Raw genomic sequence first — 25,320 nt, forward strand, 5'->3', positions numbered from 1 at the left:
CATGTACATGAAGGAGTAAAAATGATACCTAAAATTGTCTGTGGCCGCAGATCTGCAACCATGGACAATTCTCAGGAAGTGTGAATGCAGCCTAATCCTGACAGCTAGCTTTACCCACAAGGTGGGTCCGGTTTTCCTGGATTCATGTCACTCTGGGCCTTTCACCAGCAATAGACGGAACTTCATAGCCGTGGATACAGGTATTTCTCAATTGGTTAGAGCCCCTCTAGAGTTCCAAGTATCTAAATAGGTTCCCCCTTACGGTAGCTCACCATTTTCTAAGTTCAGTACTGTACAAAAAATCTGTGGTGTCTCTGCGCTACACCTACACTGTTTTTCAGCAGACATGTTTTGGGATCCATGGAGAGCATTTCTATCTCCAAGCCCTGAGACAGCGGGATCGCAACACCTGCCCTAGCAAATACCATCTAGCACCCCCTGGGTCATCACACAAAGTTTAGTATATACCGTATTACATAGTGTACCTTTGTTTTATCCTGCAAGTCTTCATTGAATTCCAAACTTTCAGAAACTTTTAGATCTTTCAGTGTAATCCTTATCTCACCAATTAGAGTATGCCTGGAATATTTGTCAAAATCTTTTACCTTTATTGGGAAATAAGAGAAAATTATTTACCAGCCCTTTCAAAGAAAATAAATACATGCTTGGGGGCATGCTGCCATGGCTGCAAACAAAGAAAACCCACAAAAACCCATCAGGTCAGTGCTCGCTTAAGGCCCTATTACACGAAATGATTAGTCGGCCGTAATTCTCGTCTAATAGAATACAACAATCTGTAGACATGAACGATGTAGGCTGATCGTGGAACAGGAGCGGCGGCAGCAGACTTCTGCTATCTACTATGGGCTGCTCGGACAATCCAGCGATCACCCGGGCAACGTCCCCGCGCCCCTCCCCCCCCCCCCCAGCTCTTAACCGCTGACAGCTCTCGTTTACTCCTCTCCGTCGCCCCTTGTAATAGGGTCTTTACTCCTTGTTCACTGCTCGCTGTCTGTGCTATTACACGCACAGATGAGGAGCAGGGAGGCTGATCATTGCCTTTTAGCATGACCTATTACACTAAATGGTTTGCAGCCGGGATGGCCAAATATGGCCTTAATTGTTTGGTATAATAGTTATTTTGTGAGGCAAACTGTGTTGCCCCAGTGTCTGAAAGTTGTAGTCACTGCGAGGAGATTGTAACATTACATGAAGGCTATTCAAGGGAATGGCTGAACACATAATAGGTACACTTGCTATTACAGGATGACGTCAAGCCATAATAATAAGACAACCCTTTAAAATACACAGAATAGATATGAAATACACATTTTTTGCAATATTTAGCTGAAATAACTTTAGAAACTGTACCTCAAGCTTTAGACTTGAATTGGATAATGGGTAGTCCCTTAGAGAAAATGAAAAGTCTTCATCAAATATAGGATTTCTGCTGTTTTTTACTACCCTGGTTTCACATTCATGTATGACAGATTGGACTTCAGATTGTGGTTCGTCAGCTTTGGAGAAGACTCGAACCCTTACAAAAGGGTCTCTGCTGTATTCTGGAAGATCTGTGGCTTCAATGACATTGAGCATTAAAGTGGCTGCCTTTCTATTATAATAAAGATTAAACTTAAGCTTTCCCCTTGGCCCTTGAGGACGATCAGAGTCACTGCCCAGGTCATCTAAGCTTTCTGTACTAGGAGGTGAAGGCTTCAAATGTACTTCCAGTTTCTCCATTTCCTTCTGCATGTGTTGAATCTAGTGCAAAAAAGCAGATCACTACGAATAAGATCACTTTAAAACAGTTTTCAGCAAAGCATTAGTTGTTGATATTTTGGTATACTTTGACTGATTCAGACAAAATAGCTGATCATCAATCTTGGTGATCTTGCTCCCGTGCCTTGTGGACGGCTACTGGCTGTCATTTTTGGCTGAAAACCGGGTGTGCCATTTACCCAGCTCTTCCAGACGCAACATTACAACCCAGCGGAGCGATTGCGCGCTCAGCCAGTCAATGAAAGGGCCAGTGTCCCACCCCAGTCAATGATTGGCAGAGCGCGCAATCGCTGAGCCAAGTACATAATGTTGCAGCTGGAAGAGCTGCAGGAGGCTACAAGAAAAGGTAAGTAGTATAGTTTGTTTATTATGTTCCTGCTTTTCTGCTTTTTTTATTTTATGGGACTTCTCCTTTAAGTTAAATTAAGGGGCAGGGAGGTACTGTCCCACAACAACAAGTGCATGTAAAAATAAAAATACATTCCCAGTGCTAAACCTAAAATTTAGCAAAGACTTCCAGTTCTGCTGGAAAGTGATGTCTACAACATTACAGTGAAAGGTGAGTTGACCAGTAGATTAAAAAAAAATGGATGAAGCTCACCGATCAGCCTTTCTCTCCCTGTGATATGCAAATATCACAGAGTTTACCCAATAACCTTTCCCATTCATGTCTTATTGCTGCCTATGTCAATGGGGCTTATCTATGCCAATTGGCTAGCTACTTAGGAAAACAGTGGGACTGGAATCAACACTCTATCGGGGGATAGAGGTGCCCATTAAGAAGTGGAGCAGGGTGGTTGGTCACCCTCACCATGTAAATACCAGGAGGGGACAAAAATCTTCCCCCTGAACCCCCCAAATGTTTTTTAAAGAAAGATCCTTGAGCAATAGTTAGTAGCTGAACTTGCCTTTGAGTCTTGTTCCCTTCTTGCCACCTCTAAAAAGTCAGGAGATAAACTTTTCACAAGAATGTTTCCTTCTGTTTTCTTTTCGGCATTTGAACCACCGATGAGCTTTTTATCTAAGAGCAAAGAGTTACATGTGAGAAAAAGGCATTACAAGGGTTGTATTCACTGATATATGCTCAATAATCGGCTTTCATTAATAGATCTCTCCCTATATGCAAATAATCAATCAATACTGTTTGGACAGAAAGAAGCCACCAGGGATCACCACAGTGATTTAGAGCCCCATGATTACTTAGCAATACTGCATCATTGTAATAAGGGAGCCTGTTCTTGTTCCATGCCTATGAATTTCCACCCCACTGGCATGGAACAGGAACGGAATCCCTTATTACAATGATGCAGTATTGCTAAGTAATCACAGGGCTTAAAATCACTGCGGTGGGGTGGAAATTCATAAGCATGGAACAGGAACAGCCTCCCTTATTAGAATGATGCAGAATTGCTAAGGAATCATGGGGCTCTAAATCACTGCAGTGAGTGTCAGAGAGCTGTGCCTGATAGCTGTAAGGTGCTGGGTCTAAGGGCCTTATTAGATGGCCTAATCAATATAGTAAATGATCTGCTAGATCGCTGCCTATTATATGACTCGATTATCATGCAGCAAGAGCTGCATGGATATTGTATCGTGCAGACGTTGCTTTAAAAGTGTAATGGTAAAGTTTATACATTTCCTCTCCACGCTCCCCAGTGTCTTCCCATCTTCTCCATGCTCCCCACAGCCTTCAGTGGAACTTCAGAGATGGTCTCTGAAGTGACAGGCCGCTCAGCCAATCACTGGCCACAGCGGTCCCATCCTGGCCAGTGATTGGCTGAGCAGCTTGTCACTTCAGAGAGAGTCTCTGAAGTTGCACAGGCTCCTGCGATGATTGGCAATGTGTTGTCACCAAGCACCCCAGCCAATCAGTCGTTTGGTGTGATGGATGGCATCAGCACCTATACACTGAACTATGAACTATGCTGGAAGCCCTCTGATGCCTACTGTGTAGTGTTGACAGTAGGCGTTCAATTCACCAAGACAAGTGTGCATGTATATGAGTGGAGATCAGAGAGATAGTAAAGCTCAACATACAAGTTAAGGGCCTTTTACACAGACCGATTATTGTGCAAAAAATCATTAAATCATTTGAATTTAAAGAGGTTCTCCGGGATGGGGTTATTTTTATTGTATGGCTGGGGAGAGGCGGATATAGAGGCTTCTGTATCCGCCCCCTCCCCGGCCGTACACTGATAATGACCCCAATCCCAAGTACCACTTTAAGCAATACACTTCTGGTGTAAATATGGCAAGGATCAAATTACGAACAAAAATTGTTTGTATGTCATTGACCGCATCTTTTGAGATGACTTGAAAATCATTGTTAATCTGTTTTAAGTCTTTCAGTGTAAAAACTCATCATTTACAGTATATAGATACGAAGGCAATAACAAATATTAATAGTATATATACAAATGCAATTATAACTATATTTACAATGATAATTACAATCGCATTACCAACTTTTCATAGCAATTTATCTTCACCTATTGTTTAAAAAAAAAAAATCACGGCTTGTCGTTTGCTAAAGAAGCGCTTAAGCGATTATTCTGTACGTATTATTCAGATTATACGGTCTTTTTTTGTTTTTTGTTTTTTTACTTTTACCAGCTGTTAAAGAGTAACTGTCATGTTTTTTTTATTGCAGAAATCAGTAGTATAAGCGATTTTAAGAAACTCTGTAATAGGTTTCATCAGCCAAAAAAGCCTCTTTCTGTACTCAAGAAGCAATCTCCCAACCTCCCCCCCTGACTTCTTATCTGTGCATTATCAGGCAAACACGTCTTCATTACAGAGAAGCCAGTGAAGACGGGCTCTGCTCTCTCCATTGTAAGCCTATGAAGGGGGGAGGGGCTGAGGGAGATGAGGGAGCAGGAAGAGGTGACATGAAGGTCAGCTGTTTGTAGACTGTCTGGGCACCTAAACCGCTAAATTCAGGTGTCAGAAAGGTCAGTGCTTACCTATGAACTTACTGAGAGAAGATTGCAGGGTGTTGTGCTGTGCAGGACTGCTCCGTGCTCAGTCACTCCTAACAGCCCCTCCCCTCTCCATAGCCACATAATGGACACAGAAATCCTGCTTCATTTGATGTGAGGGGGGAGGCTGGGAGATTGCTTTTTCACTACAGAAGAAAACTCTTTTAGTACATAAAACCTATTACAGAGTTTCTTAAAATCACTTGTACTATAGATATTTAATGTTTTCAGAAAAATGACCCTGAAATGACAGTTACGCTTTAAACAGTAATGTGACTATACAAAATTCTGGTGTAAATATAGTACTCACCTTTTAAAGTTGATGCTGATTTATATGAATAATATTGGTGCATTTTGCATGCTAAAATAATGAGAGCAGCCAGAAACAAAGCAATTGCTAGAGCCAGAAGGCAGTATTTCAAAGTATCAGAAAAGGGCAGATAAATCTGGAGGGATAAGTATCGGAAGCTTGTGTTCTCTAGAAGAGAAAAGAAACAATGAAGTCACATGAAGTTTAAAGTGTAACCATCATTTACAAAAGCGATAAGTACCCGGACCCCAACCAATACAAACGTCTGACATGTTGCTATGACATGTCAGAAGTTTTTTTAAATGATAGTTTTTTGTTTTTTTTTGTTTTTTGTTTTTTGTATGATCATATGTTTATTTACATCAACTTGTACAAAAATAAAATACATGATGCATATATTACAGCAAAAAGATCCGAAAACACGTCATAAAAATACTACAATCAGGAACAGATCAAGGCACATTAAACAACGACAGACGCGTCCGACATTCTCCGATCACACCGGATCACAGTGTTTTCTCCACTGGTTACACAACTACAGCTACCATGGTGAAGGAAGTTGTAGTCCTGCAGATGGGGAGACACCGCTGTATCCGCACCAGGACGGAGGCCATGTAAACGCATGTTATTAGTATCACTAGAGGTGTCACACAACCGGCTTCTATCTCATTAAGATGAACAAGATCTACAATCATACAGTACAATAAGAAAAATTGCACTTCCCAATATGTAGTTATACAGAAGATACAATTCAGTTGCTAACAAAAGACATTCTTATAGCTGAATGGTGGGCAGAAGATCGCTACGGCTGGGTCCACACTGCCACCAAAGTGGCGTACACTGCTATAGGGCATCAGAACGCTACAACACCCCTTCTTTGTGAACTATGTAAAAGCATTGCATGTTGCTATGACATGTCAGAAGTTTTTTTAAATGATAGTTCATTTTCAATGATAGTATTTCAGGCAGTATTTGGTCCTCATGTCAGGTCCTCATAGCAACCAAAACCAGGAGTGGATTGAAAACACAGAAAGGCTCTGTCCACATAATGGTGAAACTGAGTGGATGGTCGCCATATAATGGTAAATAACTACCATTATTTCAATACAACAGCCGTCGTTTTCAAATAACAGCAAATATTTGCCATTAAACGACGGCCATCCACTTAATTACAACATTGTGTGAACACAGCCTTTCTGTGTTTTCAATCCACTCCTGGTTTTGGTTGCTATGAGGACTTGATATGAGGACCAAATACTGCCTGAAATATACTGTGTGTAAACCCAGCCACATGTAAGTTTATGCACTTGAGCTGGGCAACAAAATATACCATTATGTGCTAAATAATAAAATACTGGGCAAAACTGCTACCAAAAAAATTACTTGTGGGTACTGGTACTATAAACTCAACATTTGCAACCAGTGCAAGGCATCTGCTGCCAAGGCTAATAAAATAAGGGGATGCATTAAAAAAAAAAAAAATGGCACCTGGGGAGTTAAGAAGTATAGCTGTCTGTGTTTTTATTGTATTTGCATTCAGAGTGTAATTGTTATCATCTATTGGGTGGCAAAATCACCATTAAGTGTTGTGGTGGTGGATGAAGTATATGATAGCTTCAAGATATATCTGTAATATGACAAAGACTGTGGAGATAAACTAAGGAGTCAAATGTATATTACCAAATGCACTGCACATTCTGGACACAAGGTTGAAACTTTCTGTTCAGGATTGAAATTTGCCACCATGCTCACTTATGCCTGTGAATAGAAAATAGATTTTTTATTATTATTATTATTATTATTATTATTATTATTATTATTATTAATTAAGCGCCCTTAATTCCACAGCACTATACAATAGATAGGGGTAACAAGCAGGAACAGTACAAGATCAGGACACATTACATGAAGGCACATGGGGGAAGAGGACCCTGCCCGCGAGGGCTTACAATCTATAAGGTACTGGGAGAGAAACAGGAGGTAAAGTGCAGCCAGTCAAGTGTGATGCAGAATTATAGGTTGTAGTAGTTTGAAGAGATGGGTTTTCAGGTTACTTTTAAAGGACTTGATGGTGGATGAGAGCCGGATGTGTCGGGGTAGTGACTTCCAGAGTATGGGGGAGGCTCGGGCAAAGTCTTGAAGGCGGTTGTGCGAGGTACGAACAAGGGGGGAGTGCAGACGGAGGTCACTGGAGGATCGAAGGTTGCGTGAGGGACATTAGCGGGATATCAGGTCAGAAATGTACGGAGGAGACAGGTATATAATTTACTGAGAAGCAATATGATGGGAATTTATGAAGAAGGTACACCTGCTTTAAGGCATGTAGAAGTCACAAATGTTTGGCACATACCCCCAGTTTGCAACTTTTTGCATTTTTATGCTAGCCACCAGTAGTGGATTATAATAGGTCCGTTTCGGGCAGTAGCCCAGGGCCCTAAGTTCCTAGGGGGCCCTTGGCCCCCCAAACAGACTTATACTTTCAGTGGTGTACTGTCTCCAGGCTACAGTTCTGCTATGATTTGCATAAAAATCCCTGCTTTCACACCCCTGCTAGCCACAACTCCTTTTTTAAATGCTGGCACCAAAGTTTGTGTTAGGAACTGTAGGCCTAGAAGCAGAGTGATAGCAGTCACCACTCCCTCTGCGGAGCCCCCACTTCCCCACGATGCACATAACACGGCACCATTGCAGTGTTCCATTCTCCCAGACCCCTGACGCCTGAGCGAAGTCACTTACGTGCCGGTGGGGGGATGGGGGAGGAGAGAACAGAACGACAGGGCAGGGTCCTGTCCCCCTCTGTGTGCTGTATTTACTTATATACAGTTTCGGGGGGGGGGGCTGGCTCACACAATCACTGTGTGCCTGCTATCAATGCTCACTCTGCTTCTAGCCCTGCAGTTCCCAACACAAACGGCAACAGCAGAGGGGGCCGTGTCACCCCGTACAGCTGGCAATCTACAAAAGTATGTACATAAAACACTATATTATTTTAATAAAAGTTATATTACAGAGTAATATCACTCCAATAAAGCAATATATAGTAGGAGTAATATATAGTATAGGAGTACTTCGACATCAGGTTAAAAAAAAATTAAACATGCTGCAGAAGCATGTGGCATTGCTTAAAGGAAAGCTATGGGCAGGTTAGACAACTGCCTGCAGGGAAGCTGCATGTAAGGAAAAAGATGAATCTAACTTGCTGATAGCTCCCTAGTGGGAACAGAGTGCTGAGGATGAAGGTATGTCTCTTACTTTGATCCTCCGCGCCGTTATTGTGCTGTTAGTTGTGCCCGACAAGCCATTAGAAGCACTAGAAATGTTTCTGCCACCCCTCCGAGCACCGTTTTGGCCGAGCCCTCTCCATTGATAATAATTAGGGGGGCGTGTGGAGGGCAGAGCTACTGTCCCCGACTGGCCAGATTGGTGCTTAAAGGGGTGGTAGCCACGCCGCCAGTGCTCCTAACGCCTTAACGGGAACAAATAACGGCACAGGAACAGTGCTGAAGATAAGTATAAGAGACATAACTTTATCCTTAGGTCCCTGTGCCCAATAGGGAGCTATCAGCAGGTTAGATTTGTCCCCCTTTAAATATATGCAACCTTTCTTAAGGTTGGTTAATCTATCCAGTTGTTTTATACTTTATATCAGCTATATGCTTCTACGATCTTGTTGTGCTAAATGTGGCTCATTACCATCTCTCAGCCATGGATGTGGCTTATAAGGGCACACTGAGTAAAACAGGTGGAAATTCTCAGCGGAACCCCTGCCGTGGACTATGCTCGGAATTCTGCCCGCCATGGACTACGCTCAGAATCCTGCCTGCCTCAGTGTCTCAATATAATGGGTTTTGCGTGCCTCTGCTCTCTGCCACTGTCTGCTCAAAGAATTGACATGTCATACTTCTGGTCTGTGAGATCACAAATGGCATTTGATAAGTCAGTGTCAGTTGGTATCTTGAAATGTTCCGTATAGCAATCAACCACACAATTTGCTTTGACATTTCCTTTAGTAGAACACACTATTGTTTCCTGGAAGATAGAAAAAAGGTGGCAGATCTAAATGTTGCCCAGAGGTATTGTCTTCCTTAAATAAAATCTTTGAGAGTCACAACTTCAAAGGTGGTCTGAGTGGGAATACCCCTTCAGGGTAGCTTCATACATACCGGATCCGCAGCGGATTTCACGATGCGGATCCTGGTAGTGTAAAGTTGAATGGGTCACATACCGGCAGCGAAATTTTCATTCCACTGCGGATATGTAACCCGGCCCCTTTAACCTTCTGCAGCCCCCGTCCCGGAGCATACATCTGCTCAGCGCCGCGGCTGTGTGTGAGACTCCCGGCGGTCCCCATCAGCCAATCAGTGCTGCCGTGCACCGATTGGCTGATGGGGAAAAAGGCGAACCGGTGGAACCAGCGGTGGGCGAATTTCGCTGCAAACTCGCAGCGTGAAATCCGCTGCAGATCTGGTATGTGTGAAGCTACTGTTAAAGGATTATAGGATTTTAAAAAAACAGTCTCTTTCAAGAAACAGCACAACTCTTGTCTATAACCACGCGCGCTCGTGTCCGTTTTTCTCTACCTGCTCTGGGTTGCACTGTGCTGTGATCCTCTCCCCTTCTCTCAGCCTGCTTGTCCTCTAGGGCAGTTTCTCTTGCTCTGAGCTGGCTTCCTGGAGGATTGGGCTCCCCCTAGTGGCAAACATGTATTTATAAGCTCAGCCCACATGCTCTGGAGTCTTCTGGCATGTTCTCCTGAGGATATATACAGTATAGTCTCCACCTTCTCACATCTTTGCTCAGTTGTAGCTCAGTCAACAACCACATATGTGTTCCGCCACTTCCTAGCAATCTTCTTGCTATTTAGCTATTCATCCATTCCTAGTTTCACCTCAGCTCCAGTCTGAACTACGTTCTAATGCTGCATCCTGCACTTGTACCACAGAGGAAGAGCACCTAGTCCCAGACTCCAGCACTCCAGGTCTTCAATCGGTGATCACTGAGGTCCTGCCCTGAGGGTAGCGATCTGGGAGTACCACCATCAGGGCAGTATTGGCAGTACAGCTGTAAGGGCCCTTATGCCTGGCACTTACGTGCGATGCTGATCAGCGCTCTGCGGCATTAGGGTGCGTAAAATAAAGAAAAAAAACACTCTTTTTACCCCAAAGTAACTGATCAGTGTATAATATACAGTGATCAGCCGCTAGGGGGCAGTAGAGCGAAGCTGCCGAAGATTGCCGAAGTCAGACGACGAGGGAGCCCGAAGAGCCGACGGGAGCCGAAGTCAGACGACGGAAGAAGAGGATGCCGCAGGACCGCCGATCTTCACTCAGTATGCCCATATCAGGTAAGTATGATGCACCTACACCACACACACCTGTTCTGCACCCCTCAGCTACCTAGCAGAATATTATTTTAATTTTCATCTCAGGCAAAAGAAAAGAATTGACCTTGTGTGTTAGCAGTATGGATGTAAATATATAATGTACATACATGTCTATATCTGTTAAGTGTGACTGTATGTAATATATACAGTGTATGTTGTGTGTATATGATGTATGTAATATAAACAGTGTGTGTGTTGTGTGTATATATGATGTATGTAATATATACAGTGTAAGTTGCATGTATATGATGTGTGTAATATATAGTGTGTGTGCGTTGTCTGTATATGATGTATGTAACGTATACAGTGTGTGCTGAGTGTATATGATGTATGTAATATATACAGTGGTACCTTGGTTTAAGAGCGTTTTGCAAGAAGAGTTTATCAAAATTGTAAAAAAGCATTGCTTTGGTTTAAGAGCTCCCTGTACTTGGAGGGAGAGTATTGCTTTGGTTTAAGAGCTCCCTGTACTTGGTGGGAGGGCAAGTGGAGGAGGGGCATGTTCTGCATGGCGGGGTCTACAGCCCTGTACTCTGACCCAGGAAGATCAACTTCAGGCTGGGGCTTGCATCAGGGGACATGACTGTGGTGGTAATTCTACATGTTGTGTGTATATGATGTATGTAATATATACAGTGTGGGTATTGTGATTATATGATGTATGTAGTATATACAGTGTGTGTGTGTTGTGTGTAAAGGATGCATGTAATATATACAGTGTGTGTGGGTTGTGTGTATATGATGTATGTAATTTATAGTGTGTATATAATGTATGTAATATATACAGTGTGTGTGTTGTATGTATATGATGTAATATATACAGTGTGTGTTGTGTGTATATGAGGCATGTAATATATACAGTGTGTGTGGGTTGTGTGTATATAATGTATGTAATATATACAGTGTGTGTGTTGTGTTTATATGATGTAATATATACCATGTGTGTTGTGTGTATATGAGGTATGTAATATTTACAGTGTGTGTGTTGTGTGTATATGCTCTAATATATACAGTGTGTGTGTTGTGTGTATATGCTGTATGTAATATATACTGTGTGTGTGTGTTTTGTGTGTATACAATGTATGTGTGTTATATTAATGGGGTCATCTCTTCATAGTAAGCCAGGATATTTTGTCAGTCTGTTAGTTTACCCAGCGATGATGTTGGCACTCGGCAAATAACAGGCATGAATAGAGAAGATTATTTTGTGTGAGCCATGACTACTTTGCCACTAATGACTGCCCACATCACTACATAGGGGTAATTTACATATGCCGCAGGAAATTTTTTAAATTGTATTTTCAGGGGCCATGAGTGAAGCCGATAGCGATCAAGTATATGTTCGGAATAATAGACATCATAGAGACATGTCAAAAGTTTTGATTGTTTAGAACACTCAAACCTGTGCCGATCAGGAGAACAAACGGAGAGGACCGGGTTGCAGCATGATCCAGTCGTGCTCTGTGCTTGAAAAACAAGAGTCAGGCTCACAATGTACATCTATGGTGTCTCTTTTTTTCTTACAGAGAGTGAGGAGAGGATGAGCTGCAGTGGTCTTCTACTGATCGATATGAATCTGAACACTCAGACATGTCTCTATGAGGTCTCTATGACATGTCAAAAGTTTTCTTTAAATGACAGGTACCCTTTAAAGGTTACCTGTTAAGGCTGGATTCACACTACATATATTTCAGCCAGTATTGTGGTCCTCATATTGCAACCAAAACCAGGAGTGGATTGAAAACACAGAAAGGATCTGTTCACACAATGTTGAAATTGAGTGGATGGCCGCCATTTAATGGCAAATATTCACTGTTATTTTAGAACAACGGCTGTTGTATTGAAACAATGGCAGTTACTTACTGTTATATGGTGGCCATCCACTCAATTTCAACATTGTGTGAACAGAGCCTTTCTGTGTTTTTAATCCACTCCTGGTTTTGGTTGCAATATGAGGACCACAATACTGACTGAAATATACGTAGTGTAAACCCAGCCTAAAAGTTGATGTCTCTGCAGTGTTGCTCAGATGCAGAGAGATTCTGTTCCCGTGTTTATACACACAAAAAGGTGATTTACATTTTCATAATGCAGAAAGTTCCTGGACAAATCTAATGTGTTCGTAGGAAAGAGTAATTTGTCTTCATCAAATGTTGTATAAATAATGAAGTCACTATGCAACCTTCATTATTCCCTGTGGGTAAACAAAGTTGCATGAATTGACTGCATAATGTCTAGCTCTATACTACAGAAAAAAAGTGAACGCAAAACTGTAAGTTCTTTTTCCTGATCATAATATTTGCGCTGCATATATACACCTTTAGGCTATGTTCACACTACGTAAAAAACATGGCCATATTTCATAAGAACGGCCGTATTTGCGCAAAATATGGCCATGTTTTTTACGTAGTGTGAACCCGGCCTTAACAAGGATTAGGAGGCGAGTCATGGGAGCACCAACTAAATCTGTTGGTTTTTAAGTGTTTGCTTTAAGAGGTGTACATAGTCTAATCCTTGTAAGGGCTGCCTGATATATAAGGCATGACAATCCAATATTACATTTTATTCTGATCGAAAGATTTGCATAATAACAGGGCATGCTTCTGCCCAGAACATTTGCCATCTCTGGTTTCTGGAGGGGAATTTAAAATATTTGCAGGGTAAACAACAGTCAATGCTGAAAAGCTAATAAATCTATCAGATCATATTTATCTGCAAATAGCAGGTCTGTTCCACTGAAAAGGAGTGGAGGAAATAAAAGGATTTAGGCAATTCTAACTGCTTACGGGTGAGGCGTTTTCAGCTGTATAGGAAATATTTGCTGACATATAGAAAATAATAAACATTTTACATGTCCACTGTGCTGTCCTGTCTCATTTTACTCCTGAGATAAGTCAGTCTCGGAAGTGAAGCGTCTGCAGTCAGCAGGGGATACCAGAGAATTCGCCAGAAGGACATCGGGGGAGCACGGACAGGTAAGCATGGGATGTTTATTATTTTCCATATGACCGCAGCTATATAGGACAATCCCTTTAACACTGGGTCAGCTTCTATTAAGAGTAACAACTATCAAAAAGACCAGAAACCAAGTAGTAGTACTCTACTTCCCTTGGGAGGAATCACTTTAGTGGTACTCAGTGGGTATACAGCAGAATCTTAGTAACACATAATCCAAATACAAAGGGGTTGCACCCTGGCACTCACTAACTGTACCATATCTTTTTTTATTATACTGTAGTCATTGGATGTGGGGGAAAAACAGTAGTTTGCTAATTTTATGACCGATCTATAAAGAAACAAAAAGCCTCAATCTCTTAAAAGAAGGGAAGAAGAGAAGACGCTAGTGACTACTGAGGAGCCAGGAGCTGAGAGACAGTTTTTTGTTGTTTTTCTTTCTAGTGTGGGACTCCAATCAGAGAATTCACCTGTGAATTGAACTGTAATCACTACATGTAGCTTATAGTGATCATAGTGTGGCAGTATTATTATGTTCACACTGTGTATGAATCCGTGGGAAAAATCGACATGCGGCCGGATGCATACGAACCGCGAACATACGTCCGTAGTACAGTTATGCTTCCCTAGCTTGTTTCGAAGCGATCTGAGGCAGGTCATTTACTTGGAAATCTTCGCCCAGCCCCGTAAACCACACAGAACTTTTTGGATCGAAAAATCAAGTTCAATTTGGCTCAAATAAGTACTTCGTACGGGACCGCATGGAAATCCACGGCCGTGAGTTTCAACATTTCCGTCCTCAAACAATGGTCTTGTTCATTTTTCCCTGCGCCGCATACGATCCGGCCGTAAGCTCATACGTAGTGTGCACTGTGCGGGCGTATATCGTATACTTTCAAGCGAACGCATCAACCTCAAAACTCGTGCGTATATTCGCGGTTCGCACTACGGACGGATTCATACGCAGTGTGAACATAGCCTTAAGGTAGCATTGCTGACATTTTACTATTTATAGAGCATTTTGTTCAGTAGCAGTATTAGTGTTGTCAGCATTATTTAAAGGAGGGTGCTTTTCTATTGTGTCCTGCATATTTAATATATACTGGTGTAAAAAAGTATAAGCAAGCAAAAACACTCACCCAAGTAGGTACTTGAGTGTCTGCCAGAGTTCTGTGACAAGTCAGAAGTACTCAGAAACATGGCAGCCCATCTGCAGTATGCAACACCACAATCTCCGTGGCACAAACCCAATAAAATACCAATGAGTTTTATTTGTTATTCCATGAAAACTGAGGCACACGGTCTATAGACTCGGTCCTCAAAATAGTGCTCATTTGTTTCAAGTGAAGAACTGCCTTTACTCACGGCTCAAGGAGTCAACACTTTCTAAGAAAGCCCAGGGCCCAGGATACCCTTTATCCATCCCTGACTGTCATATCGGCAATTTTTAATACTTATCAGGGTCACCAGAGATGAAGACACTGCATTTAGGAGTCAATATGCGACAGGGTGATGCACAGGGCATCAAAAAAAAGAATAATGGTAAATGTAGTTATTATCCTCCCAAACATATGCATGCTCAGCCAAAATAAGGAGGAGCATGTTGTATTTTTACATGCCTGATCCTTTGTTTTCCAAGGATGATCTCTTGAAGTGGATTATCACCCTATGCCTATTGAAAGTAACAAGTAGTGCCAGGGTTAGGGATAGTAGTCAGCTATCTGGAGCTCTTTTTATCCTCCATGGAGAATTCTGCTATTTTCGGAGGTTCCATATATAATCAATGAAGCTGTGGCACGCACATGCAGTCCATTTAGTGGTGATTTCAAGGTTCCCATACTTTGTGGGGGCCAGCAGTTCGACCCCTTCAATCTCTGACTCATGGCTTCTCCTGTTCATACTACAAATAGGGTATACTCAGATGAGAGTACCCCCCATCTTTTCTCTTATTGCCCTTCCTGCTATTACTAGGCTTATTTCTTGCATATATAAAATAGTCAGAGAATTAAGGTCTTTTAGCAATAAATGATCTTCAGCCATCTGTGCCATAAACAGGTGAGATCGGCGCTCATTTGCAGTGTCTTTCGCTGCATCGTTCACGCATCCATTAATACTCATTGCTATCAGCCGCACATCTCCTGTTTACAGACAGAGATGTGCGGGCGATAATGATAAATATTAGCGTTACACAAAAAGATGCAATGAGCCGAAGAGCCGTTATTTTCACGCCCATCGGCTGATTGCTGGCACTTCTACACGGGCTGATTATTGGTGAAATGAGTGTTTCTAGGTACACTCTTTGCTGATAATCAGCTTGTGTAAAAGGACCCTTACTCCTACAGAGTAATTACAGTAAAGTACTCTGTTTAATTCAATGTGCTCAAGACAGACCAACTCTTAGGGTACTATTACACGAAGCACTTTTATGACGATCAACTATTAACGATAAACAATCTCAAACGACCGCTATGGTGAACAACCTGAAATCGTTCACACAATTACACGGAACGATGATCATTACTTATGATCGTTCTTGCGGTTGTCTTGACGTCGCTATTGCGTTCGTTGCTACTGTGAACGTTCTAACGACGTCTTATTCCATGAAAAAAGGTCTAATTTCTAGCAAACAACTAACAATTTAACACTGGTTGTTTAATCGTTGTCTGCTATTACAAGAAATTATATCGTTCAAATTCGAATGATCTAACGATTTTTCAAATGATAATCGTCCCGTGTAATAAGGCCCTTAGTTTCCATGGTCAAGATACAAGATTAAAAAAAATATAACATTAAATATGCTGCAATCTTGAGTTAATTCAGACCTGAGTTCTGAGGAAGACACATTTCAGCTTCTTGATAAAGAAGAGGTTAACTTCTGATTCTCTTATACTGTTCAGAATAGGCGTTCTGGTTCCTGTGATCAAATCAATAAATATTTATTAGCAATTGTGCAATAGAAAAGTAGGTAACAGTATTTTGGTCAGTATTTTTTAACCAAAACATGCTGCTTACCAAATAAGGGCCTGGCTTGCCCATTGGTTAAGGCTATGTTCTCACACAGTATTTTTGCTCAGTATTTTTAAACCAAATCAGTAGTGGATTGAAATCAAAGAAAGGCTCTGTTCACACACTGTTGTAATTGAGCGGATGGCCATCATTTAACGGCAAATAATTGCTGTTATTTTAAAACAATGGCTGTTGTTTTAAAATAACGGTAAGTATTTGCCATTAAATGGCCGCAATACACTAAATTACATTTAAATGTAAGTCATTTGAAAAACAGATCAAAACGGATGCACAAAAATGAATCCTTTTTTTGCATAAAACCGATGATAAAAAAGGACTGCAAAAACACAGTGTGAACCTACTTATGTAAACCAAAAACCTTTATTTTCTACATACAACAAGGGCTAACGATATCCGTGCAGCCCTTGCTGCATGATAATCAAGCTGTGTAATAGGCTCTATAAGTAAGCGCCGATCTAGCAGATCACCGCACACTTATCGGGAATATCAGACCATATAATGCAGCCCTTAGGCTGTGTTCATACCTCAGCTAAACCTGACATTACTTGTCCGTAGTATCTGGTGCCTGTGATTACCACAAGTGAGATCAGAGCTCATGAACTTTCTTCTCCCATTAGCGTTCTCTTTTATGCATATAGTGCTGGACACTGAATAATACCTGAAGGTAAACCCTGCCAGTTCTCTGGAAGCTCATTGTGCTGTCATTCTGTAAATCTTACATTTCTCTTCTACACAAAAGCCTTAGGAGAAAACTAAATAAAAATGCAGCCCTTCCTGCTCTCTGCAAAGAGCCAGGCACTAATTTCTATCCACACATTTCTTTAGAATAGTTTTTTTCTCTCTTTATCAGAGGAGGTGAATTTCAGACAGTGGCATATTTTTTATTCATAGATTGCTAAGGTTGCATAAAACAGGAAAAAAGCTATTTTAATCTACCCTCAGCCCCCTGCAGCTCTTGTTTAGCTACTTAAGTTCCCCTAACACTGGGTCTTTTGCCTGTTTAACGGGGTACTCCAGCAAAAAACTTTTTCTTTCAAATTAACAGGTTTCAGAAATGTATATTGATTTTGTAATTTACTTCTATTTAAAAATATCAAGTCTTCCAGTACTTATCAGCTGCTGTATGTCCTGCAGGAAGTGGTGTTTTTTTTGCAATCTGACTCAGTGCTCTCTACGGACACCTCTGTCCATGGCAGGAACTCTCCAGAGCAGGAGAGGTTTTCTATGGGGATTTACTGCTGCTCTGGACAGTTCTTGTCATGGACAGAGGTGTCAGTAGAGAGCACTGTGTCAGATTGGAAAACACCACTTTCTGCAGGACACACAGCAGCTGATAAGTACTGAAAGACTTAAGATTTTTAAATAGAAGTAAATTACAAATCAATATAACTTTCTGACACAGTTGATTTGAAAGAAAAAGATTTTCACCGGAGTACCTCTTTAAGAGCGACAAGGGGCCAGAAGTAGACAAACAGGAGCTGCAAGCAGATTTTTATGTGGCCATCAATAGAAACATAAAAGTTGTCGGGAAAAAAAAACAAGCAGATCCATCTAGTCTTATATCATTTCCTCTATTATTATCTTAAGATATAGGTTTAGATATAGGTTTATCTTAATTCATTTTCTGTAGATTTACCTACCACATCTGCTAGAAGTATCTAATACTCTTTTAGCAAAATATTTTCCTGTGTTGCTGCCAAACTTTTCCCGACTAACCTTAAGATTGTGCCCCCTTGTTCTTGCTGTTATGATGTTCTACATGTCTAAGGCTGCATTCACACATTTAGCGTTAGCTCTGTGAGTCATGGACGACACGGATGGTAAATGCCTGTCTGGAACAGTTTCCCCAAACGGCATGATGTAACAATATCATGCCGGGAAACAGTTTGAATCTCCGCAGCACTGTAATGACGTGTGAATGCAGCCTAAGAAAGTCAAAAAGAACTTTTACTCTTTTACTTTTTTATGTCTAATATGCAGTAAGCTTGTGGATGCTTTTCATCAACAAGTTGTGAATGCAGCTCTGAAGTTTGTTATTATATAGGTTTACCCCACCTTCCCTCACAATGTTAAGCATGTACATTTGAATGCAAAAAAAAAAAAAAAAGGGGCAAAAGGTTTATTCTATAACACACCCATAGGTTTCTGCAAACATCTGAATACTGCATTTTTCAGAGCCATAACAGGTGTTCTTCACAGTGTATAGCAGGGGTGCTCAACTGGCGGACCGCGGTCCGAACCCGGACCGCGGAGGCCAGCTGTCCGGACCCCTGGTCAGACCTCCTAACCGCCCCGGATCCGGTTCCTCCCGCCTCCCGCCCCATAGGCGTACTGTCCTTATATTTCAGTATGCCTGTAGGGCTGGGGGCAGTGTCGGTCCGGCCCCCGGCTGATACACGCTCTCTGGGGACGTCCCGGGGATTCCCCGGAATCCCCGTGACGTCCCCAGAGAGCGCGTATCAGCCGGTGCCGGACCGACAGGAGAAAAGAAGAAGGCAGCGGGGAGCAAGGTGCTAGGTGAGTTGTGGTTTGTTTTTTATTGTTTTTTGTCTTGGGGCCATCTATAAGGGGAGAGCGCACAGGGGGGCTATATACTACAGGGGGGACCTCACGGGGGGGCTATATACTACAGGGGGACTATATACTACTGGGGAGAGCTCACAGGGGGCTATATACTACAGGGGGAGAGCGCATAGGGGTGGATATATACTACAGGGGGAGAGCACAGGAGGGCTATATACTACTGGGGGAGCACACAGGGGGGCTATATACTACTGGGGGAGCTCACAGGGGGCTATATACTACTGGGGGACAGTGCACAGGGGGCTATATACTACAGGGGGAGCAACAGGGGGCTATATACTACTGGGGGAGCGCACAGGAGGGCTATATACTACTGGGGGAGCAACAGGGGGGGCTATATACTACCAGGGCAGTCACCCCCTTTGTACCTAATATCAAAGTACTGGTGAGAGAGAAAAAATGCCAGTTTTTCCGCTAATAAGCAACAATTCTGTATGTAAATAGTTGAACATTTGTGAAAAGTAACAAAACACGTTTCTTACTGACGTTCAGCTCGGACCTTCACCTGACAATAGACCCCGGTAAGTGGACCTTCACTAAAAGTTGTTGAGTACCCCTGGTGTATAGCAATGGAAGGCTAAAGAACTGTATAAGCAAAAAAAAAAAAAAGCAATTCCTAGCGGTATTGCCCGACAGAGAAGAATGCAGTATAAATGTATGTTTTTCAACATGTTCTCAAATCATCCCTGGCTGCCCGCTGATCATTCACAGATCGCTTCGTCTAAACAGTCTTTCACAGATTTACCCTAGTATGTGATCGTAAAAACAATTATTATTATTTTTTTGGTGGCTTTTTTCTCTCTAATCATACCTAAAGTAAAAAAAAACGCCACAAAAAAAGATGTGTACCTATTACACAGCCCAATAATCGTTGTTTAACAAGGACTGCATGGACATCGTTACCGATGCCCTCGCTTAAACTGTATACATTACCTATCCATGCTGCAGGGCTCAGTCTTGCGCTCTGCATCTCAGCTGACAGGCCGCTCAGCCAATCACAGGCCGCGGCGGTGATCGCTAGATCATCCGGGCAGCCCATAGCATATAGTCTGGCGGAGCGACAGCAGCAGGTCGTTGCTGTACAAGTAGTTTGTCTCTCAACATGTTTGAAAGACAAAAAACGCAACGATTAGTCGACATGAACAATGTCGGCTGATCGTTGCAGTCTATTCCACGGGACGATTATCGTCCGTAACGGCCAAATACGGCCGATAATCGTTCTGTGGAATAGGGCCTTTAGTAACTATATTATTATTAACATGTAGTATGATGTACATTTATAGGACCGATCTGTACAGGACACAGATGACATTAGTAATGGTGGCCATAGACATCTGTAAGAAAAAACTGTCATCTCCAAGACACAGCAGCCGGTAACCTGCAATGTTATATGGCCGCCATTCAGATCCTATATAGCTCTCTTATCTGGCCCATAGAGTAATATGGGGATGTCTGCAGCCTCCTCAATGACAGATTGTGCCGACATTTAAGAAACTATTGAAAAGCAGAACTCTCCTTGTTTCCCAAAGCAACCAAGAACCAAATACAACAAGAAAGCTGCGCAGTGATTGGTTGCTAATAGTAACAAGTAGAGTTCTTATGAATGTGCCTCAATTTATTATAGGTGAAAAATGCAAATTCTCCTTGTTGCAAATAGCAACCAATCCAATTTTTCAACCGAACTTATGGCGACAGTGACACTAAGTTTTAGCCACTGGGGTAAATGAGGCATTTTTGAGGGATTGATCCCTCAGGTGGATTTATAGTAATTACTAGTGTCTCCCAGCTAGGTTTGGATCTATTGTACATACTCACAGTGATCAGTGGCAGCATAACATTAACAATAATTGAGTGTTAGGATACACTCAGTAAAATAATAGGCAAACTAGGTATAAAATGTGGCTGAAGCTATAATGTAATAATGTGCTCCAAAGTGATACTTTCACCTGCCTTACGCTCACTTTATTTCATCAGTGGACAGTGTCACCTAGGCGGAGCTTCACAACAGTTGGGCTCCATCCCTGCTGGGGAGAGGGGTCCTAACTGCCGTGAAGCCCCGCCTGGCTGACACTGTCCACTGATAAAATGAAGCTATTTTAGAGCAAAAGACGACAGATAAGTTTTATGCAGTTATATACCAAATGGGCAGTACCTAAGCTTGTGGATGGTGTGGAGCAGTGATTTTCAACCTTTTTGAACCGTGGCACACTTTTTATACTTAAAAAATCCTGGGGCACACCACCAACCAAAATGGCACAAAATGACACTAAAACAGTACATATTATACATATAGTTAATAATATATATTCTAAATGTATTTATACTCACTCAGTGTGAAACCTGGGCCTGTTTTCTTCTCCCCCCTGTGCTTCTCTCCTGTGCTTCTCTCCACCATACTTCTCCCCCCTACTTCTCTCCTGTGCTTCTCTCCACCATACTTCTCGCCCCTGCTTCTCTCCTGTGCTTCTCTCCACCATACTTCTCCCCCCTGCTTCTCTCCTGTGCTTCTCTCCCCCATGCTTCTCTCCTGTGCTTCTCTCCCCCTTGCTTCTCTCCTGTGCTTCTCTCCACCATACTTCTCCCCCCTGCTTCTCTCCTGTGCTTCTCTCCCCTGTGCTTCTCTCCACCATACTTCTCCCCCCTACTTCTCTCCTGTGCTTCTCTCCACCATACTTCTCCCCCCTGCTTCTCTCCTGTGCTTCTCTCCACCATACTTCTCCCCTCTGCTTCTCTCCTGTGCTTCTCTCCACCATACTTCTCCCCCCTGCTTCTCTCCTGTGCTTCTCTCCACCATACTTCTCCCCCTGCTTCTCTCCTGTGCTTCTCTCCACCATACTTCTCCGCCCCCTGCTTCTTTCCTGTGCTTCTCTCCCCCATGCTTCTCTTCACCATACTTCTCCCCCTGCTTCTCTCCTGTGCTTCTCTCCCCCATGCTTCTCTCCTGTGCTTCTCTTCACCATACTTCTCCCCCCTGCTTCTCTCCTGTGCTTCTCTCGCCCATGCTTCTCTCCTGTGCTTCTCTCCACCATACTTCTCTCCCCTGCTTCTCTCCTGTGCTTCTCTCCACCATACTTCTCCCCCCTGCTTCTCTCCTGTGCTTCTCTCCCCCATACTTCTCCCCCATGCTTCTCTCCCGTGCTTCTCTCCACCATACTTCTCCCCCCTGCTTCTCTCCACCATACTTCTCCCCCCTGCTTCTCTCCCCCATGCTTCTCTCCACCATAATTCTCCCCTCTGCTTCTCTCCTGTGCTTCTCTCCCCCATACTTCTCTCCTGTGCTTCTCTCCGTATGGAAAAACAATCCTGTGCACACATTGTAAATAAATGTTTGTATTTTAAAATGGTGTGCAGAGATTTTTCTGTAGACCGTAATACAGTGGTACCTTGGTTTAACCCCTTAAGGACTGGCTAATTTTCGTTTTTGCGTTTTCATTTTTTCCTCCTTGTGTACATAAGGCTATAGCAGTTGCATTTTTACACCTACAGACCCACATACGCCCTAATTTTTTGCGTCACTAATTGTACTTTGCAATTACAGGCTGAATTTTTGCATAAAATATGCTGCGAAACCAGAAAAAAATTATATGCACAGTGCAATTGAAAAAAAAAACTGAATTATTTTTCTTTGGGAGAGCTTTGTTCTTACGCCGATTGACCTATGGAAAAATTGACTTATTATATATGTTCCTCAAGTCGGTACGATTGAAACGATTTGCAACTTGTTTAACCTTTATATTAATTGATGGCTCGTAAAAAAATTAAAACCTTTTACAGAAAATAAACGTTCCTTAAAATCGCTCTATTCCCATGCTTTGGTCTATGGGGCTGTGTGATGTGTAATTTTTTGCGCCATGATCTGTTCTTTCTATTGGTACCTTGAGTGCGCATATGAGACTTTTTGATCACTTTTTATTACAATTTTTCTGAATTTGATGCAACCAAAAATGCGCAATTTTGCACTTTGGAATTTTTTGCCGCTTTCGCCGTTTACCGTGAGGGATCATGAATTAAATAAATTAATATTTCGGGTGATTACGCACGCGGTGATACCAAACATGTTTATTTATTTATTTTTATTTATAACATGGGAAAAGGGGGGTGATTTGGACTTTTATTAGGGGAGGGGGTTATTTATTAATAAAAACACTTTATTCTTTTTTCTCATACAGTAATTAGAAGCCCTCAGGGGGACTTCCATATACACAGCACTGATCTCCCATTGAGATCAATGCTGTGTATATAATAGAGCACCGATCCATCAGATCGGTGCTCTATTATAATGGTCTGCTGCAGACCATCTAAATAGATTGCCGAGCCAAGATCAGCGTCCTTCCGACACTGAGCCCCTACCGGCTCATTAGAATGGATCTCCCCTCCGCTATCGTATCGCGGAGGGTAGATCCCCCACTAGACACCAGGGAGAGGGGGCACAGTCATTATCCAAATGCAGTGGTCAGCTTTGACAGCTGCATTTGACTAGTTAATTAGCCGGCCGTGGCAGCTAATACCTGCGGTCCCTGGCTGCACATAGCAACCAGGGACCGTGGGCTGCAGAGAGGGCTCACGCCGGGAGCCCTCTCTGCTTCCCCTTAACGGCAGCATGACGGGTATACCCGCCATGCGTCGTTAAGGGGTTAAGAGTAACTTTTTGATGAGCGTTTTGCTTTAAGAGCTCACAGTTTTTCAAAATTGGGACTTGGTTTAAGAGCATTGCTTTGGTTTAAGAGCTCCCTGTACTGGGTGGGAGCACAAGTGGGGGAGGGGCATGGTCTGCATAGTGGGGTCTACAGCACTGTACACTGACTCAGGAAGTCTCCCTTACCTTCCAAATCATAGCAGATCCACTTCAGGCTGGGGCTTACATCAGGGGGCAGGACAGTGGAGGTAATCTCTTCATAGTTTTAACCCCTCTCTCCGGACAGAGAGTGCTGTTATACTGTACCCACATCTGTCCTGCTCATTCCTTCATGCTCCCTGCAGTCTCTGTCCGCCCTTGTGTTTCCCATCCTCTCCATTACTGTACAGTAACTTATAATATGACATATTCTGCTGTTTCTGAATGTTTGTTTCATTTGTTTTACATGTTATTCAGAAAAATAAAATCATTATTTTTGGGGTGTGCAACCATTTGTCTACATTTCTAAAAATTTGCTTTGTTATAAGGGTGGATTTGGATTACAAGCACAGTCCAGGAACAAATTATACTCGTAATACAAGGCACCACTGTACATATATCAGAAATACAGCTGCATTTTATATCTATTTTACTTTTATTTTACTGTTTGAACATAGCTTGAGACATTTCTAGAAAATTACAACCAACTTTTTTTTTAAGGTTGCACTCACACGTACCGCATTCCCAGCGGATTTCATGCTGCGAGTCTTGCACGGAAATCCGCTGTGAAATGCAGTACAATTTTGCCCAATGGCTCTGCATTCTCACACCAATGACCTACTTAATTAATCCTCTGCCGGGCCTTTAAACAAGCTAACACATTACCTACCTGCCCGCCCTCCTCTCTCATTCTCCGGCTCCCGGATCACTGATTTCCCGCTCAGCCAATCAGTGTGTTGTGGCAGGATAGTGTGAAATCCGCTGCAAACGCAGTATGAGTGAACACAGCGAGGAAAGTGATCTAGCAGAATTCTGCCCAGAATCAAATTCATTCATTTTTCTAATTCCGCACTGAATTTCCACGAGCATTCTGCACTGATTCCGCACAAAAAATTTCAGAGCAGAAACTCAGTGCTCAATTCATTTCAATGGGATTCCGCCAACAGAATCAGCCAGGAGAATTGACATGTCAATTCTTCTGGCGGAAAGCGGATCTGACGCACAAAGTTCTGCACGGTTATTCAGCTGTATAAACTGCACAGCACAAATTTCATTGAACTCAATAGAATTTGGCTCTGCACTATATTTTTGTGTGAAATTTTAGTAAGGATTCAGCGCTGATTCCCCAGTGTCAACTAGCCCTTACATGGTATTTTGTCCTGGAGCTCATTACTTACAGCTCTTTATTTTTAAACTTGACTTGTCCTTGCCCACAGAGTGTTCACCATAAAGTGCTTACATTAAAAGAGGTTTTTAATAAAAAGAAAGGATTTCCAGTGGCACTCACCATTACAATTATTAAAAAGGCCTCAAGGAAGCGACGTGAAAGAGCCATAGGCTTGGAGTTAGTATGTCTCTGTGTACTGCTGTGATACACTGTTTGTGAATGACACAATAAAGATACACCTTTTAATGGTGAGTGCCCCTGAAAATCCATTCTTTTACTACATTAAAGTCAGGCAAAAATTTT

At 42.4% G+C, this 25,320-nt stretch overlaps 1 protein-coding gene across 4 annotated transcripts in view; it reads right to left on the reverse strand.

Moving 5' to 3' along the window:
• The window catches only part of LOC138788039 (synaptotagmin-1-like), a 55,927-nt gene that overhangs the window by 7,851 nt on the left and 22,756 nt on the right, over nt 1-25,320 (reverse strand). For all 4 annotated transcript variants that reach the window (XM_069965495.1, XM_069965496.1, XM_069965497.1 and 1 more), the window contains exons 2-7: nt 16,228-16,319; nt 6,748-6,825; nt 5,068-5,235; nt 2,688-2,800; nt 1,372-1,761; nt 486-605 (exon numbers count right to left, since the gene is read on the reverse strand). In XM_069965495.1, the coding sequence (XP_069821596.1) occupies nt 486-605; nt 1,372-1,761; nt 2,688-2,800; nt 5,068-5,235; nt 6,748-6,763 (807 nt within the window). In that variant the 5' untranslated portion in view covers nt 6,764-6,825; nt 16,228-16,319. The remainder of the gene's footprint in view (nt 1-485; nt 606-1,371; nt 1,762-2,687; nt 2,801-5,067; nt 5,236-6,747; nt 6,826-16,227; nt 16,320-25,320) is intronic.

Source organism: Dendropsophus ebraccatus, chromosome 4, assembly GCF_027789765.1.
Source record: "Dendropsophus ebraccatus isolate aDenEbr1 chromosome 4, aDenEbr1.pat, whole genome shotgun sequence".
Lineage (NCBI taxonomy): Eukaryota > Metazoa > Chordata > Amphibia > Anura > Hylidae > Dendropsophus > Dendropsophus ebraccatus.